This window comes from Ammodytes marinus (assembly GCF_949987685.1).
Source record: "Ammodytes marinus genome assembly, chromosome: 5".
NCBI lineage: Eukaryota > Metazoa > Chordata > Actinopteri > Uranoscopiformes > Ammodytidae > Ammodytes > Ammodytes marinus.
In genome coordinates this window covers 10,059,221-10,076,024 of record NC_137234.1, presented here as the reverse complement: position 1 = coordinate 10,076,024, position 16,804 = coordinate 10,059,221, and the positions used below count along the sequence as shown (strand labels likewise).

The following is a 16,804-nucleotide window of genomic DNA, read 5'->3' as shown; positions in this document are numbered from 1 at the left end:
CTTCCTCTTCTTTTTTTTTATACTGGCGTTGCAAGGTTTTTACTGATAAGGTTGTTTGAGTCCTGTGTCACAAACTGCATTTGAGACTTTAATAATAAGTATGTGTCAAGAAGAGGGAGAACAGAGAATACTCTTGGGTGCCAATGTATTGTTCGGTAAACAACACTCTTCAAGGAGGGCCGTGAGAAACGTGACAATTGGAGGTTTGAAGCACTCAGGCTCTATCTCCATCTGCGTCCTGCTGGATCAATTTGCTGTCATCTGGTCTCCAGCCTTACTCCATTTTCCAACAAAGATAAATACAGTAAAAAAACAAACAAAAAGAAAGAAAAAAAGCTTGGTACGTGCACCGGTCTTGTTGAGAAAAAGAAGAAGAAAAAGGACCACCCGTCAGCCAAAGGGGCAAATTAAGGGTGTGAAAGGTTACCATAGCAACAAAGGCATGAGAAAATAAAATAAAGGCCTTAAATAAACCCATCATTCATGCAAGAATTGGCTGTTCAAAAGTCCAATTTTGCTTCAAAAATGTCAAAGCAAATCTAACCTATCACATAGGCGTAAGTGATAAAATGAAATTCTCATTCTGTTTGATTCCAGGCGTTTATTTCCTTCATAAAAAAAACACACAGCACAGAGGTGAGCCATGCAGCCCGAGAAGAACACAGTTTAGATTGACTACTCCACTCTCTCAATAATTCAGCCCCGGCTCTTTAAATTGATGGGGAGTTGTGCACTGTACATCTTTTGCAGGCCAACTCCGCTTCAGGAGAAAGCTGAGAGGTCTGTGGCCTCCTCAGAGACTCTTCTGAAAGACCGGTCGATACCGAGATAACTCCAACTGGGTCTCTCCCGCGATCGACGCGAGCACACTGCACTTAAGGCAGGAGGCATCCGAGGCAACAGCTTTTAAATATGGCTTGCCGTAGGGCTTGACATGGGTGTGCATAGATCAGACTAAACAAGAGCCTTTAACAGTTCCTTTCCTCACTATAAAAAGATAATAATACGTATATATCGCTGTAGTAAGAACATACAAAGCATTTTCAGATATAATAATATATTTAATTAAAGGCATTTTCAAGTTGCAGTTAAACATTATGGGAACCCTAGTATATCTCCATTAAATATGAAGCTAATTGTTAATAGCTGCTTGTTAGCTTAGCTTTGCATAAAGATGGAACATTACTGTGTGTTTTGGTCAAAACTGAATTTTTTACAAAGTAATACTCTACTACTATAGAAAATGTCTAATTTCTGCTTCAACTTATTGAAGTTGCAGTAACTCTGCTAAAAACAGCCAACATGACAGAAAGCTATTGGAGAGCTTGAAAACACTTATTCTCATATGCCTCTGTAATTGCTTGTCCTTTTTCACTTTGTTTTTATAATCAATAAATAAAATTAAAAACAAAAGATATAATGTGTGTTAAACGATTGTAGCAATGCTGGTAGGCAGTGTTCTTTAGTCAAACTAGCAGTTTCCCCATCTCCAGTTTTTATGCTAAGCTATGCTAACCAGCTGCAGTCTCTTATACTGTATTAGCTTATATTTATCATACCAAACATGAGATTTCCCAAAATACTCAACTATTCTTTAAATATTTACATAAAATAATTGTAATAGACTATACCATAGTATTAATACTTTTTAAATATATCTGTAATTGAGAGTGTTGCACACAAATATTTTCCAGTTTTGACATTCTGCCCTCGTGCATTTTTTCCTGTGACAGCTATGTATTCCAATGCAGGCTAAAGGTTGCAGGGTTTACTAACATTTGAAGAAGGAATAAATAAATACTGACATTTTGGGATGATTAAATACTAACTTTCAGAGCCTTTTTTCAGACTACTCCCCATGGCTCTCTTTAAGTCTCACATAATGATGACTTTCTCAGTCCCAGTTGGTTTCCTCCAGTGTCCAGACTGTGGTGCATAATATTGTCGCGGGCAACAGCAACATGGCAGTGTTCAAGAAAATCTCGGAAAGGAGGGGGACACTGGAAAAGTTCAATCCGAGTTTTTGTAGTTGGTGAAAAGGTTGTAGAGTACTCTGAGGGTGGACTTCAGGTTCAAGTTGACGACATCTGGGGAAAACAAAATTGGTACAGCAGAGAATTAACTCATTAGAGTTTGAAGGAGTTTTCTGTAAGAATATTTCAACCTTTGAGAAAAACTAATGTACTAAGAGAAAAAGAGATTTCTTGGAACAATGAAGCACAAAATAAATGGGCTATGCTGCCATAAAATCAGATTTGCAATGCAAAGGAGCCTCTTCTAAGATTGATGTTGGACTACTTTCCCTCCAAAAAAGGTTGTTTGTAATTCTTGGAAAACAAAATGGAGCTGAAAATAGCTCCCAAAAATGTGCTAATAATTTCCATATGATTTATTACTTCTTACCAGGAGAGATTCAAAGGCACACAATTACTCCTGTTCTCTGCTTGGGTTACCTGGTGTACACAGGTGCATCATTTCTCATCACAACTAGGTCTTTGTTAAGTGATTCACACCGTGTTGTTACAGTTGAACAGGCGCATCACCATATAAACAGAGTTTTTTATCATATGCATATCCCTGTTAGCTCGGGGTGACACCGTTGTTATCTTCAACAGCATCCAGATATCTACTGTCATTTATAATGAACCCGTAGATGTAAACAAACCTTGGCAAGCTGTATGCTATTCATGACTCATAAACTGTAATAGGAGTTACTTTGGGGCAGCTATGAAGATAGTAGCTATATAATGTCCAATTACAGCAACAGCAACAAATGAGAGTAGTGGTTGTTTGCTAGTTTTTAGGGGGGGAAAGACATTTAGTTTTTGGCTTTGTAAGGAAACTGTTTGAAGAAGGGAAAAGCATTTGCATAATACAGTGTGGGGATATACGTACACCATATTTACACAGTGAGAAACAATATTTATACAATCTGGAAGTCAACTGTAGCTTACAATGGTTCTTCATTCTAATATTTAATAATCTCATGCACAGTTGTGCAGTAAAATGCTTCGTTGCTATCTCAGAGAACTGGTCATAGTAAAAGTATAATAAAATACTTATGTACAGACAAAAATAGGAACTCTTAAAGAGCCATTTTGGCAAAAAAATGAAAAATAAATTCAACAATAGTATGTAGGCAACAATTCAAATAAGTGGAATATCAATATTTAAAAACTGGAAATGTAATGTTGGATGTGGCATATGAGCAAATAAAGGGACAAGAATGAGGATCTAAATGTGAATGTGGACACTGTAGTGTAAAGGATAAAAAATATATTTCCCTGCTGATCCAAAGGGGGCTTTAATAATTTATTTAACTTAGGAAGTAGGAGAATTTTCTCAACCCATAAAGGAACACTTCATCTTTCAGTTAGGAGAAATACTACAATTCAAAATGCATTTGGAGACAAATGATTTTCACAGAAAAGTTCTGTTACATTTTGTTAAATGAAAACAGTCACATTGGACAACAAAGTGTGGCTCAAGGCAGAATGAACTCTGCTTCTTCAGTTAATGTATTAGAGTTTAAAGGTGATGTAACGTCTCCATCTACTGGACAACCTCTGATATGACTTCTACAGGACAGGCCAGCCGTTCAACATCTTTTTTTTAAATGTACTCTGTGTCAGTCTGTACATAATCACACTTTTTATGTCTATTATCTGACCTTGTAATAATGTAATATGTTTGATAAATTACCTTCTGGTCTGGCTTTGGGTTTCTTCAGGCCTCCGTCCTGCATCAGCTCAAAGGCAAACGCCACATTGTGGACCTGAGAGGGAAGCAAAATGGAAACTCAGTGTACTGATAAAAAAATCTTTACATTCAACTTTTTGGAGTGTGAAATCACCTTCTGCTCAAAGCTCTCAGGGGTGAGGAAGAAGTTGTACAGAGGGACAAAGTAGTCCTCCAGCAGCCCCATCAGCAGAACCAGGTACACTCCATCAGCAAACTGGACACACGGACACACACACACACACACACACACACACACACACACACACACACACACACACACAAAGCATAAAGATTTACAGCACATCCAATATAAGTAAGGTCAGATGCACATGTACATACATTTATTTGGAAATGAACTACTGTGTGCATTGTGCAAATATAAGGAAGATGAGTTTTCATTTGAATAATTGACTGGACTGTGACTCTGTAGTTAAATAATCAAACCTCTCACCTGAGTCTCCAGCTCATTAACTTCCAGGTTCAGCTTGTTCAGGTGTTTGTTCACAAAGGTGATAAGAGACTGGTAACACAATAAACAAGCTATTCATTATTACATTTTTTTTTACATTCAAATTATATCATCTTTATTATTGTTATTGGCCTTTTGCTGCCCATTATCATTCTGAGAAAATGGTCTTTATTACCGTTTTCACCACGTTGAGCTTGTCGGGAGCGTGATCCAACAAAGTATCAAACGCGTCTCTCTCTGTTCAGAAAAAGAAAAATATCAAAAGGTTTACGAATACTTGAAGGAAGTTTCATGATTTGGGGGAAAGGTCACATCGTAGAAAATCAATACCACTCTCATTAGCTTAGCTTAACAAACAGACTGGGAACAGGGGAATATAGCTAGCCTGGCTCTGTAGAAAGGTAAAAAAAAAATTAATAATCCACCAATCAGCACCTCTAAAGCTCAGTAACTTGTTTCTCCCTTTTTCCAGTCCTTAGGCTAATGCTAACCGTCTCTGGGCTGAAGCTACACATTTACCAAACAGATAGTTTCCATTTTCTCAGTAAGAAACCTAACAGTAAAGTATTCTTTTAAAGGGACAAAAGTAAAGGGCCATTTGGATAATACTGTCTGTTACATGACGTGTGTGGCTGGGACTCACCAAACCTTCCCAACATCATTCTGTAAAACAAGCAAATGAGAAACAACCGTTAGTTTTCCATCCTGTAGGAATTTAAAAAAAACATCTTCATATCTATGCTTCACATTCGCTCGTACTCTGTGGTGCTGGTAAGCTCCTTGGTCACGAGAGCGGTCTGCAGGATGCCCTCTCGTTTCTGTTCAGACAAAATCAAAGGGATTCAGTGACCACATGAGAGAATAACTAGAACCGTTGCTACTTGCTACACATTATAAAAATGACATGTACAGAAAAGACAATGAGATGAAACCATGCCATCTACCACAAAGATGTGTTGGTTTCATTGTAATATTATTTTGGATGGGTCTTGGTTATTGGTATGGTTGTAGACAGCCCTTGAATTCCATTTAGGTTACTTCTAAGATGAAAGGATTGTATTAGACAATTTACGTGTGTTTTTATAAACACATTTTTCTTTCATGTTGATTTTGAATAATTCTTTGTTGCATCCCTGTCCTCGCTTGTTGTCGGAACATGTCTTGAAAAAGAGATTCTCAACCTCAGTGAGGGTTTACTAGTTGAGTTATAAATAAACAAAACTAGACCTACCTTCACTACAACCACGTGTACGGATACATGCTCGGGCAGCCTGATGGGGGCCTGGAAGTGCATAGCCAGAGCCACCAGCAGATAGACAATAGCCACCAGGTTCTTTGAATGGATCGCTGTAACAGATAAATCAGAAGAGGAGACTGTCAGCTGCAGCACAATGATGTGAGCACTTTTCTGGAGATGAAAGGAAGCGGTCTGCGCGCTTTTCTCTCAGAAGACAAAAGAGAAATCAAGAAAGCTGAAAAGGAGCAGTCAGTCATGAAGCGTGAATCCATTGCACAGGATTAAATGCTTTCCATTTGTAATGCAAATTAAGAGAGTTCATTATGTCTCAAAGGCCCATTCCACCAATTTGACACATGAAGTTCAGATTGCTTGTCACAATTGAGAACTACTGAGCCTGTGAAACAGTTGTGTAATCTCTTCTGTAGCTGCGGAGAAGTCCTCCCAAAGTGTGAGAAAACAACTCTAATGATGTCATGGTGATGTCATCAGGGTTATCTTGGCAGCAGTAGTAGAGTTTGAAATAAGTGGTCATTTAGAAGATACATGGAGAATCTAATGGAGGAGTTGCACTGTGGGAAATGTAGGCTGTAGAGTTGTTGAAGCTTGGCCCATATAAGGGATGAAAAATCAAGATATATGTCAGCCTTTGTTCCTCAATCACTGAAGTCAATGTTAAACTCACAGTCCACACTCCACTCAATGGTCCAGCCGTGGGGCCTCAGCAGCTCGTTGACGGACTCCAACACGGTCTGCAGCTTCTGCTTTTGGCCGATCTCTGACTGGGTCACCTCGGCAACGTTCAGCTTCCTGCCTGATAACTGTTCTGTGGACAGCAGGAGAGATGACATCACATGTCAGCTATAATGCACAGGGAAAGACTTTCCAGACAAGGAAGAGGAGTGTGAACAATAGTGTATACAGTATCATGCATTGTGTTGAATTGATATACTATAGCAAGCAAACAGTGTCTGAATGGGCTAAGTTAAAAAAAGGGAACTCACAAAGATTTTTTTTTTAAAGGGAAGAAATCAAAGTAGGTCAAATGGTGTAAAAATAAATTCCTTCATATACATAAAAGTTACAAGTGCACAAAAATATGTTTGTTTGCTTTTCCCCCAAAAATACATTTTGTCAGACTGAAAAAATAAGCCAGTGTTTTGACATTTTACAATAAGTGGAAGCAAAGAAGCAGAGGGAGAACCAGACAGTGAGGAGATAAAAAGAGTTTACTGCTTTTAATACAAAAAAAAAATGCAAGAGTCAATCAAAATGAAGAATTTAGGAAGCAAATTGAATCGAATTGAAATGAAATGACCTATTGTGACAAATAAAATACATAAGTGGGAGGGCTCTAACAGACCAAAGACACATAAGCTTTACTGGACTCAGCAGCACCTACACATGTATCTCAGTGGTCATATGACAAACAGCACATGAGCCTGTAAAAGCAATTTGACATGGTATTGCAGAAGCTGGACATGTATGGACTACAGTATGTATGTATGTTTGGAATTTTCAAAGCTTTTCATTCAAAAAATGTGTTTCAAAATGAAAGATTTTTTTTTTGAGTGAATACCCAGCTTATGTTTTACTGATACGCAGGGTTGTAAAACAAAGAATATCAAGCAAAATAAAGTACTGAAAAATTGCCTACTTTGGGCACTACGTTTACTGTAAATGCAATGTTTGTCAAGCATTAAAACTCACTCAATATGAAACAAAAATATCCTCATACTAGAGGCACAGGCTGCACCAACAAATTGATTGCACCATCAATTATGGATGGTGTATTCATCTGAGATTTTTGTAACTGGATATGTTTATGTTTTCATAATGGGAATACGTGCCAGAGAGAAGTCTATGACCTTTACTATATTGCATGTCTGCTACTCCTAATAATGCCTTTCTTAAACTTGTGCAAGGCGAATTGAAGGCCGTTTTTAGAAGTACACAGTATTTCTCACCAAATAACTTCTGGAGCACTTGTCCATCATAACAGTCCTCCTCCAGGTCTTTGACTATGATCCTGTCTTCTTCCAACTCACTGTTGATCCAGTCAATGAGGACCTGGACACATAAATAAAGATACATACATGATACTTTATCTTTCTATGTTCTGATGAGATATAATGCTTATGTATATATGGGATCCCAGGCTATACCTTCAGGAGATCTTTGAATTTAAGGTTTCCCCGCGATGTGGGGTCCAACATGATCCGCTCAGCATTTTCCTCTGTTCAAGATAATGGGAGAGATGATAAGACCCTTAAAAGGACATGTGCATAGTTTCCTGTTTTGTTTTCCTGAGCATTTATCTACATCTTTGGGCACAGGCATGTTTTCTTTTTCTTCCATAAATACTAGAAATCTGCAACTACGAACGCTGACACACATACAATGTTCCCATCACCCCCCCCCCCCCCCCCAACGGTGATTCACACGTGGTGAATGAAGACACTTTCACACCCACTTTCATTTCCTGCTTCTCCACTGTCAAAGTCCCCACTAGTCAACATGTATCAACATTCTCCCTTTGTGAGCACAGTAATAAGTTCAAAAAAGTTATGTTATGTGATATGCAACTACAGCATGAACAACCCTACAACCTCCAGTCATACACATTTTACACATTCAGGCAATAAGAGAACAAGATGTACATGTTTATATGTTTGTGTGTGTGTATAGGTATATTTATATATAAATACCCATCAGTGTGTCCTCTGGATGGATGTCTGTCCCTGGGGGAAGCATGGGAGCGTTGATGGCATTCTTCCCCTCCTCATGGAGATCACTCACTAGTAAGACAACAACACAGTAACAAAGAATTCAGATAAATAAAATAAAATTAATCAACAGAAATAGTTATAGCAGCATGGTACTGTTTAAGACACTGATTTCTCATAAAATGTTTAGTTTGTCCTACTACAAAAATAGTTTGATAATAGTTATAGGTAATTAAAATTAAAACAGAAAAAAATTATACCAACAACACAGCGATCAAAAAACCTAGTAGTATAAAATAAAGTAAAAAAAAAAATCTGAATAATCATACGGTAAAGATTGCCTCTAAATGATATAACACATTTTATGTATTTATTTAGCTTTTTGTTCTTCCTTTGTCATAATTTGTGATGCAGAAACTTCAGAAACAGGGATTTTGAGCTGCTGCCAGAGTTGTAGCACATCTGTCACTTCCTAGATTTTTTCTCCAGTCGTGTGAGGCTCTATCCTTTCCATTACAGATAGCATCATAGCATCCGGGAGCGACATATATAACATTATCAAAATGGTGAGTAGAGGTGACAAGATACACAGACAGCCACAAACACTAACACATACATTCGGAGGCTGGATTTGGGATAAAAATCAATTTCTGCTGAGGTGCTTCCACTTCTGACTGCAGAGATACTCCAGGGATTCAAAGGCTTTTCTTCCCTTAATGGCCACACTGCTTTCATCATCCTGCATTTCGATTTGCACCAGACCTGCAACAGGCTGGGTTCACGATCCCTGGCCACAAATCTGTCATTTCATTGACTTTTGCTATTTATAAAAAAGCCGACGAGGAGAAACCAAGGTGAACCTGGGCTTCAATGTAGGTTATTTTTCAAATTAAAAGCATGCAAAAAAAAGTGTTCCTTAAGAACATAATAAAAGAAGGTTTAGAGAGCAGTGTGTTTATGGTACAATCTGGATTATATCTTCACTTCAAAGCGTGTACAAAGAGAGGATATACAGAATTACCCCGGGAGATGGGGTCCCCACAGGTTTGATATCTGATTCTCATAAGAGCCGAATGCCAGACCGAAGCCCTGAATCTCACGACAGATCGGCCGTTTGCTTTGTAATTACAGAACGAGCTTTGCTGCATTTCAGCATAATTGCGCTGCTTCCTCCCTGCATGTCCATCTGAAAGCATTACTGCTGAGCTAAGATGTAGCTGTGTGGCACCTCACAGTCAAGTTAAATCCGGGTGAAAATAACCAAACGATACAAATACAAAAAAATTCAATCACTACCTATACCGCAGATTCACACAGAACCATATATGGCAATAGAAACCTCCCAGTCCAGAAATATAACTGCAACCCCTCATAAAGACACACAGTTCCATGATATGATGTTAAATTCCACGTTTAATTAGCCACTAGCAGTACTTACCTCTTGATGAACTCTTACAACAACCAACACAGCACATTGTTGAATATGAACCTTAAGTGCACTAAGGTGACAGGTCCTATAGTTCTCCATTTCCAACAAGTTCCTCAAAATCAAAATTACCTTGTTTCTTCCTCTTGGTCCCACACAATAGTCCCGCCATGTCCCTGTTATAAACCTCCGGACTCCCCTCAGATGTGTATATATGTATGTAGGCCTATGTGTGTCTGTGCTGTATGTGTGTATGTATATATGTATATATATGTACGTATGTGTGTGTGTGTGTGTGTGTGTGTGTGTGTATGTGTGTGTGAATCGTAGTCTGTGGGGCTGAGCAGTGGCTGGGGGGGCGTCATCACGTGTTTATTTCTGTCACAACCCTCCACCCCACATCAGCGGTCCAGTTACAGGAGCCACTCTGGCGTGCATGTGTGTGTGTGGGGGGGGTGTGTGTGTGTGTGTATGTGTATGTGTGTGTGTGTGTGTGTGTGTGTGTGTGTGTGTGTGTGTGTGTGTGTGTGTGTGTGTGTGTGTGTGTGTGTTTGGGACAGGAAGGAGACACCACACTGGACGTAAACACACCAAATCAACTCAGCCACACCGGCCGGGAACTGCTGGGCTGCTTAACGGTGGATACACAGGGACGGACTTGACAGATCTATGACAGGTAGAGTGTACACATTGGATATCCTTTTAATTAAGTATCCATATACCAACACACACAGCTAGGTGTAGAAATAGTTTTTTTTTGTCATTCAAATTGGCTGCGTTCCTACTAGCCAATTCACAGCAATATAAGAGAATAGACTTGTTTCAGTGAATAACTCAATGAGCATGTCAGTGGAGCCTTTAATATGTTTTGCTGCAGCAGGCAATCAATCAGGCGTCGGCTAGAGTCCTGTTAACACAATTACACTAATTGAATACGAAACCAAAGCTTGCAGTCGAGACCATTTATCTAATGGCGTCCCCATTTGCACACATTCACGTAAAAAGCTCCGTTAAGGACACAGCGGTGGTTTATTTTTTGCTTTGAAGACAAAAAGTTTAATAGAGTCAGCATCATAAACAACAGCGTGAAGCAGGTTGAAATGCATGAAACGGTGCCACACTGCTCCAGAGTGGGAGGTGGTATAGGGTGGGGGATATAAATAATGCAGCAGTAAGGGGAAGACAGACTGGTATTTTAAATATAGCTCTGGTTATTTAAACACCAACACAGGCACCAGTGACTAACAGCAGACAGGAGATTACAGCGTCACAGAGTATGTTCCACAGGGAAATATTTATCAGCATTAACTATGACGACTTAAGCTATTTAACATATTACACCTTATATAGACTTTTTGTCTAAACTCTATTTAAGGTAGTTTATTTACAGCTACATACAGTCATTACACTACTGCTTCCTTTCTTTATTCAAACAACGCCTACAGTAAGGGTCCTTCCTCTGTTTCTCTTCCTTTTATTTTATCCATATATATATGCCTTCTTATCCAAATTAAGGGTAAAATAATGAATCTAGTCCTCTAAAAGAAGTTTGGGTCAATTTAGGCATGGGATGATGTGAACATTTCATGTGACGAATATCCTGAACAAAATATTTGGGACGATATTATCCCGATAATCATAGAAATGTTATTAAAACTCTTAAAATGGCTCTGAAAGAAACTGGAATTTATCTCAGTTCAGTTTCTTTAGTTAAGAAACAAATATTATAAATGCACCACAGATAGGACAAATATTTTTGTGTAAAGTAGTCAAACAAAAAATACAACATACAATGGCCAAGCCGAGCCTTCAGCCATGCTGCCAGTTGTAGGAATTAGGAATTATTACAGTTTATGTCATATTATCCCAGTAATGATAATTCACCAAGATCAACATATTGGCAATGTTTTTTTATAACGAATCACAATAAAATCTCACATGCCTAATACCAATATTGATGTTTGCTGGTTAAGAGAAAATATCTGCCAATATGAAAACACATACCAAACATGTTCCATAAAGTTTTCTTCCAAGAGTTATAACCAAGATATAAACTCAGAGGGGCATTTCAGTTGACGACTCTGTGGTGAAGAAACTATGTAACAGCATGATTGTTTTAAAAGTTACATATATTGATTTACTGCAATGCATTGTTACAGTATTGGTCAACATATTGCTGCAACCCATACTGAATCAATAAACTGATATCAGTGACTTTATGAACTCTAATATAAATACAATTGACTTGACTTCACTTGACAGTTATGCATAATTGCTTGAAATGGCAAATATATGCCTGTTTTTTGGAGTAACTCTACTTTTCCTGGAAATAACTCTCACAATATTAAAGTGTAAAGTCCATATAATTTACCAGCGATCATCATTTGTTAAGTATTTGCATGGAGAAGTAAACACAAAGTGGATTAAAATAATATTACATTAATGAATGCATAATGCCTGCTCTCTAAATCCCTTTTTAAGAAAATAAATAGTTAAAAAAATATGTCAAACAACACACAGATGACTTACTATTGTCAGCGTCCATCCTATAAGTTGTATCTTAGTTAAACAGTAGTTTGTATTTTCAGGGTGTGAATACTCTTCCCTGTTAGATAATACAGTGAGGATGTGAGTAATATTTTGTTTTGCCTTCTCTTAACTAAACTCTCACTATCACAGCACTGCCTGTTGCTGACAAAGGGACGTGTTGCTTGTCAGACAAATGCAGACTTCCTCTCAGTTTATCAGCTTATAGAGAAAGAGCCATGAATGTGCCGCATGTTTCAAAGCTACGCCTGCAATTTGAAGCAAATCTGGCCTGTGTATAAAATAAATGCTTCTTTAAGGTCTTGTCAAGTAGCCTCAGACCACACTTATCCCATTGCTGAGAGGGTTTAAGTGCTTATTACTTCTGTGCTGTTGCTAAGGAGTGTCAACACATAGATTAAGGAAGCTTAAGTCGGTTTCTTGAAGATATAAGCCAATCCAGCTATTAATGATTATTCAGCAAATGTGAAGCAACTTTTCCAGTGGCAACTGAACCTCCTACCCCCTTTGGGTGTTCCCCTTTGAGAATATGAAGTACAAACCACACCCAAATGTAACAGAAACCACAGAAGCAACGGCGGCATTTGTGAGGCCACAAACGGTGCTCCATTAGAAACTAACTGGATCGAACCTCGGATACTTTTCAGATGTTTTACCGATTTCTAATTCATCACCAAGAGCGTCTCCCTTTGAAATAACTTGAGTATCATACGAGCTGTGATCCGCTCTGACCACACAGGGGCACTGTGCTCTCACAAGCTGGACTAAAAGCAAATAGGAGAGAGAGAGAGAGAGAGACATACAGAGAGAGAGAGAGAGAGAGAGAGAGAGAGAGAGAGAGAGAGAGAGAGAGAGAGAGAGAGAGAGAGAGAGAGAGAGAGAGAGAGAGTGAGAGAGAACCACAACTAATGATTATTTTCATGATCAATAGTACCGCATGAAAAATTCCCCTACGTCATGCCTTCAGATTGCTTATTTTGTCTGACCAAACATATTCAATTAACCCTAATACTGACAAGCAAAGCAGAAAACCCTCATGTTAGAAAAGCTCAATCCAGATACTTGTCTATCTTTACTCTTTATCAAAGTAAATTGACCAGGATTGACTCTATATCAATGGTTTTCTATGAAATTTATTTATGATGTATACATGATCTAAATAGTTGCCAATGAATGTTCTGTCAAACTTCTCAATTTATTGTTTCAATTCTGATGGTGGCTTCTGTATCCTGCAATCATCTTGTTCAACCTGTTGGCTGCAAGAATTTCTAAAGAAATTTCTAAAAATGAATAGAAACCCATATTTTTTTGGTTTGTTTACTTTGATTAGATGTGACGTGCGCTTTAATGAGTCTCTTAAACAATGAATATGCCTGTACTCCTGCTGGTGGACCTTGTTAAATGGAGATAACAAACACATGGCAACCTGCAACTTGCAAATGAACTGAGTGAGTTCTACTGTCGCTTTGAAAGACCAAGGGACAGTCCTGACACCATCCCCCGCGACACCCTCTTCCAGCTCACCATCCCCCCCCCCACCCCCAGCTCAGCAGAACCCTGGGTCTCTCCACTTCACACCTCTGAGTCCCTCCCCTCCTCTACCACAGTGACATCTCTCTGCCTGCATGAGAGGGACGTCAACAAGCTCTTCAAGAGACAGAACCCCCGCAAAGCAGCCGGACCACACTCAGTCTCTCCTTCCACCCTGAAGCACTGCGCTGACCAGCTGTCTCCTGTATTCACGGAGATCTTTAACACCTCACTGGAGACATGTCATGTGCCAGCCTGCTTTAAAGTCTCCACCATCATCCCCGTCCCAAAGAAGCCAAGGACGACAGGACTAAATGACTACAGACCCGTTGCACTGACCTCTGTGGTCATGAAGTCTTTTGAGCGCCTTGTACTGTCCCACCTCAAATCCTTCACCAACCCACTCCTGGACCCACTGCAGTTTGCCTACAGAGCCAACAGGTCTGTAGACAATGCAGTAAACATGGCTCTGCACTACACCCTCCAGCATCTGGATTCCCCAGGAACATATGCCAGAATCCTGTTTGTGGACTTCAGCTCTGCATTTAACACCATCCTCCCAGCTCTGCTTCAGGACAGGCTCTCCCAGCTCCATGTGCCCCATTATATCTGCAGGTGGATCACAGACTTCCTGTCTGACAGGAAGCAGCGTGTGAGGCTGGGGAAGCACTTCTCTGAATCCCAGACCATCAGCACCGGATCCCCCCAAGGCTGCGTTCTCTCCCCTCTGCTCTTCTCCCTGTACACAAACAGCTGCACCTCCAGTCACCAGTCCGTCAAGCTCCTGAAGTTCGCGGACGACACCACGCTCATCGGGCTCATCTCTGGCGGGGATGAGTCCGCCTACAGGTGGGTGATTGACCATCTAGTGACCTGGTGCAGCCAGAACAACCTGGAGTTTAACGCTTTAAAGACAGTGGAGATTATTGTGGATTACAGGAAGAACCCAGCCCCACCCGCCCCCGTCATCCTGTGTGGCTCCCCAGTCGACTCTGTGGAGTCCTGTCGCTTCCTGGGCACCATCATCAGCCAGGACCTAAAATGGGAGCTGAACATCAGGTCACTCCCCAAAAAAGGCCATCAGAGGATGTTCTTCCTGCGCCAGCTGAAGAAGTACAACCTGCCAGAGACTATGATGGTGCACTTCTACACTGCCATCATTGAGTCTATCCTCACCTCATCCATCACTGTCTGGTACACTGCAGCTACGGCTAAGGACAAGAGCAGACTGCAGCGTATCATACGCTCTGCTGAGAAGGTGATTGGCTGCCACCTTCCATCCCTCCAGGACCTGCATGGCTCCAGGGCTCTGAGGCGGGCAGGCAGGATTATGGCCGACCCGTCCCATCCTGGTCACAGACTATATGAGACTCTCCCCTCTGGCAGGAGGCTGCGGTCCATCAGGACCAAAACCTCCCACCACTTGAACAGTTTCTTCCCCTCTTCAGTGGGGATCCTTAACAGGTCCAGGGACCGCCACCCCCACTGACTGACACTGACTCAGGCATACCCATCACCAATTCGTACATTTTTACAATTTTTAAGTATCTTTACCTTAGTTTTTATTCTATTTTAACTTAACTTATCACTTATGTCTCTGCTTGTTTATATATTGTGTTATATTGTACATAGTCACTGTTCGTTCATTGTTTATTGTCTTAGTGTATGCACCTTATTCACCAAGACAAATTCCTTGTTGGTGTAAAACCCTTCTTGGCAATAAAATCCTTTCTGATTCTGATGGCAGGCGCGCGCGTGCGCGCACACACACACACTGGGCCGTTATAGCCTATACCCTGCAGCTGTCCGTTTTACCGAACACTGTCTGGCCTGAGGAAGGGCATGAAAACAGTTTGAACAACTAGCCCACATTAAAATTGTGACAATAATCACAAGACAGTGTTTATTAGAACACATGTGCAGTGAGCACAGGCATCTCTACTTGAAGCGTTTTATCTTCATAACATTTCGTTATACGTTCCAGCCCCCTGGGTCACTGACCGTCTAGTCTATTTATGTTTCATACCTCATGTGAAATGCCTGTGGAGTCGCTTCCAGGCTTTGTCTAGCCTCTCATTCGATCACAAGTCTTTCTTGGCCTCAGAGAAGTTACAAAACTACACTGGAGCTCAAAATATGAACCCTGAAATTAAATAGCCTATTAATCAGAGGGATGTTAGTGTACATTTGACCCAGATTACAATATTATTTTAAAGAAAAGAAAATGTCTGTAATGTGTCCATCTCATGATTAAGCTGCCATTGTCGACGTCCCAGAACAGAATATTTTAATAGCGCATCATGTGACCATGGACAGAAACGCAACAAGGGAGAGAAGATAAAAGGCCATTTAATAATGTTATATTATCATGAAAAACAGCAAAAGCACGCACCTTCTTTAGACTTTTTCTTCCGTGCCAGTGTTCCTCCCAATTTCCCGAGGAAAGATTCGTCCTTTTTCATCTTTGCGGACTGCAGGGTCGCGGATGTGGTGGCAGTCCCAGACATCTTCCAGTATCTTTATGAATACACATAAAAATAGCCTGTGTCTGTGTGTGGCCTATTATAAAAGACACTCCTCCCTGTGGTGCATTCACCGGTGTCCGGTCCAATCACAGCGAAAAGACACATTCACAGGCACACAACAGACCGGAGCATCAACACAGTCGAGTCACTCACATGTGAGTGAAAGCTTCATCTGCTCCGGTGACGGCTCATCCCCACAGCGCCCCCTGACGGCAGGACTAGGTACAGCGATGAAAAGTTATTGTCCAATATACAGTATCATTGTTTGGTGAATGGAAAGTCATTTAAAAGTTACAAGCTGTCGGAGCTTCTCAAGACATTAAAACCATAAGATGCACTGCAAAAGCTTATGACTGAACCTATGGATTTATGGGTTCAAAAGTATTGTGATGATTTAAAAGCAGCAGTACCACACATAAAAATGCCTAATTACAAGGGAAAGGCAATCTTTCAAAATGTACAAAAAATCACATGAGTATTATTGTCAAAATGTACTTCAAGTAAAAAAAAAATAGACCAACTCATTATGCAGAATAATCTGTGCATACTATATATTCATGAAAGTGTAAATCACTATTAATAAAGCATTAACATTTAAGCAGT

General features: G+C 40.1%; 1 protein-coding gene across 2 annotated transcripts; it reads right to left on the bottom strand.

Moving 5' to 3' along the window:
- Positions 1 to 592: 592 nt before the first annotated feature.
- parvb (parvin, beta) lies at positions 593 to 16,469 on the bottom strand. Of its 2 annotated transcripts, XM_080027265.1 has the most exons (14): positions 16,355 to 16,469; positions 16,069 to 16,193; positions 8,156 to 8,245; positions 7,613 to 7,683; positions 7,415 to 7,517; positions 6,133 to 6,273; positions 5,442 to 5,557; positions 4,970 to 5,028; positions 4,854 to 4,873; positions 4,386 to 4,447; positions 4,193 to 4,261; positions 3,854 to 3,955; positions 3,703 to 3,775; positions 593 to 2,087 (listed from the first exon to the last, which is right to left on the bottom strand). In XM_080027265.1, exons 2-14 carry the CDS (start codon positions 16,181 to 16,183, stop codon positions 2,011 to 2,013), a joined length of 1,098 nt encoding a protein of 365 aa, XP_079883391.1. In that variant the 5' UTR covers positions 16,184 to 16,193; positions 16,355 to 16,469; the 3' UTR covers positions 593 to 2,010. The 2 variants fall into 2 exon arrangements, with proteins under 2 accessions (XP_079883391.1, XP_079883392.1); XM_080027266.1 differs by lacking the exons at positions 16,069 to 16,193; positions 16,355 to 16,469 and adding an exon at positions 9,732 to 9,851.
- Positions 16,470 to 16,804: the final 335 nt, after the last annotated feature.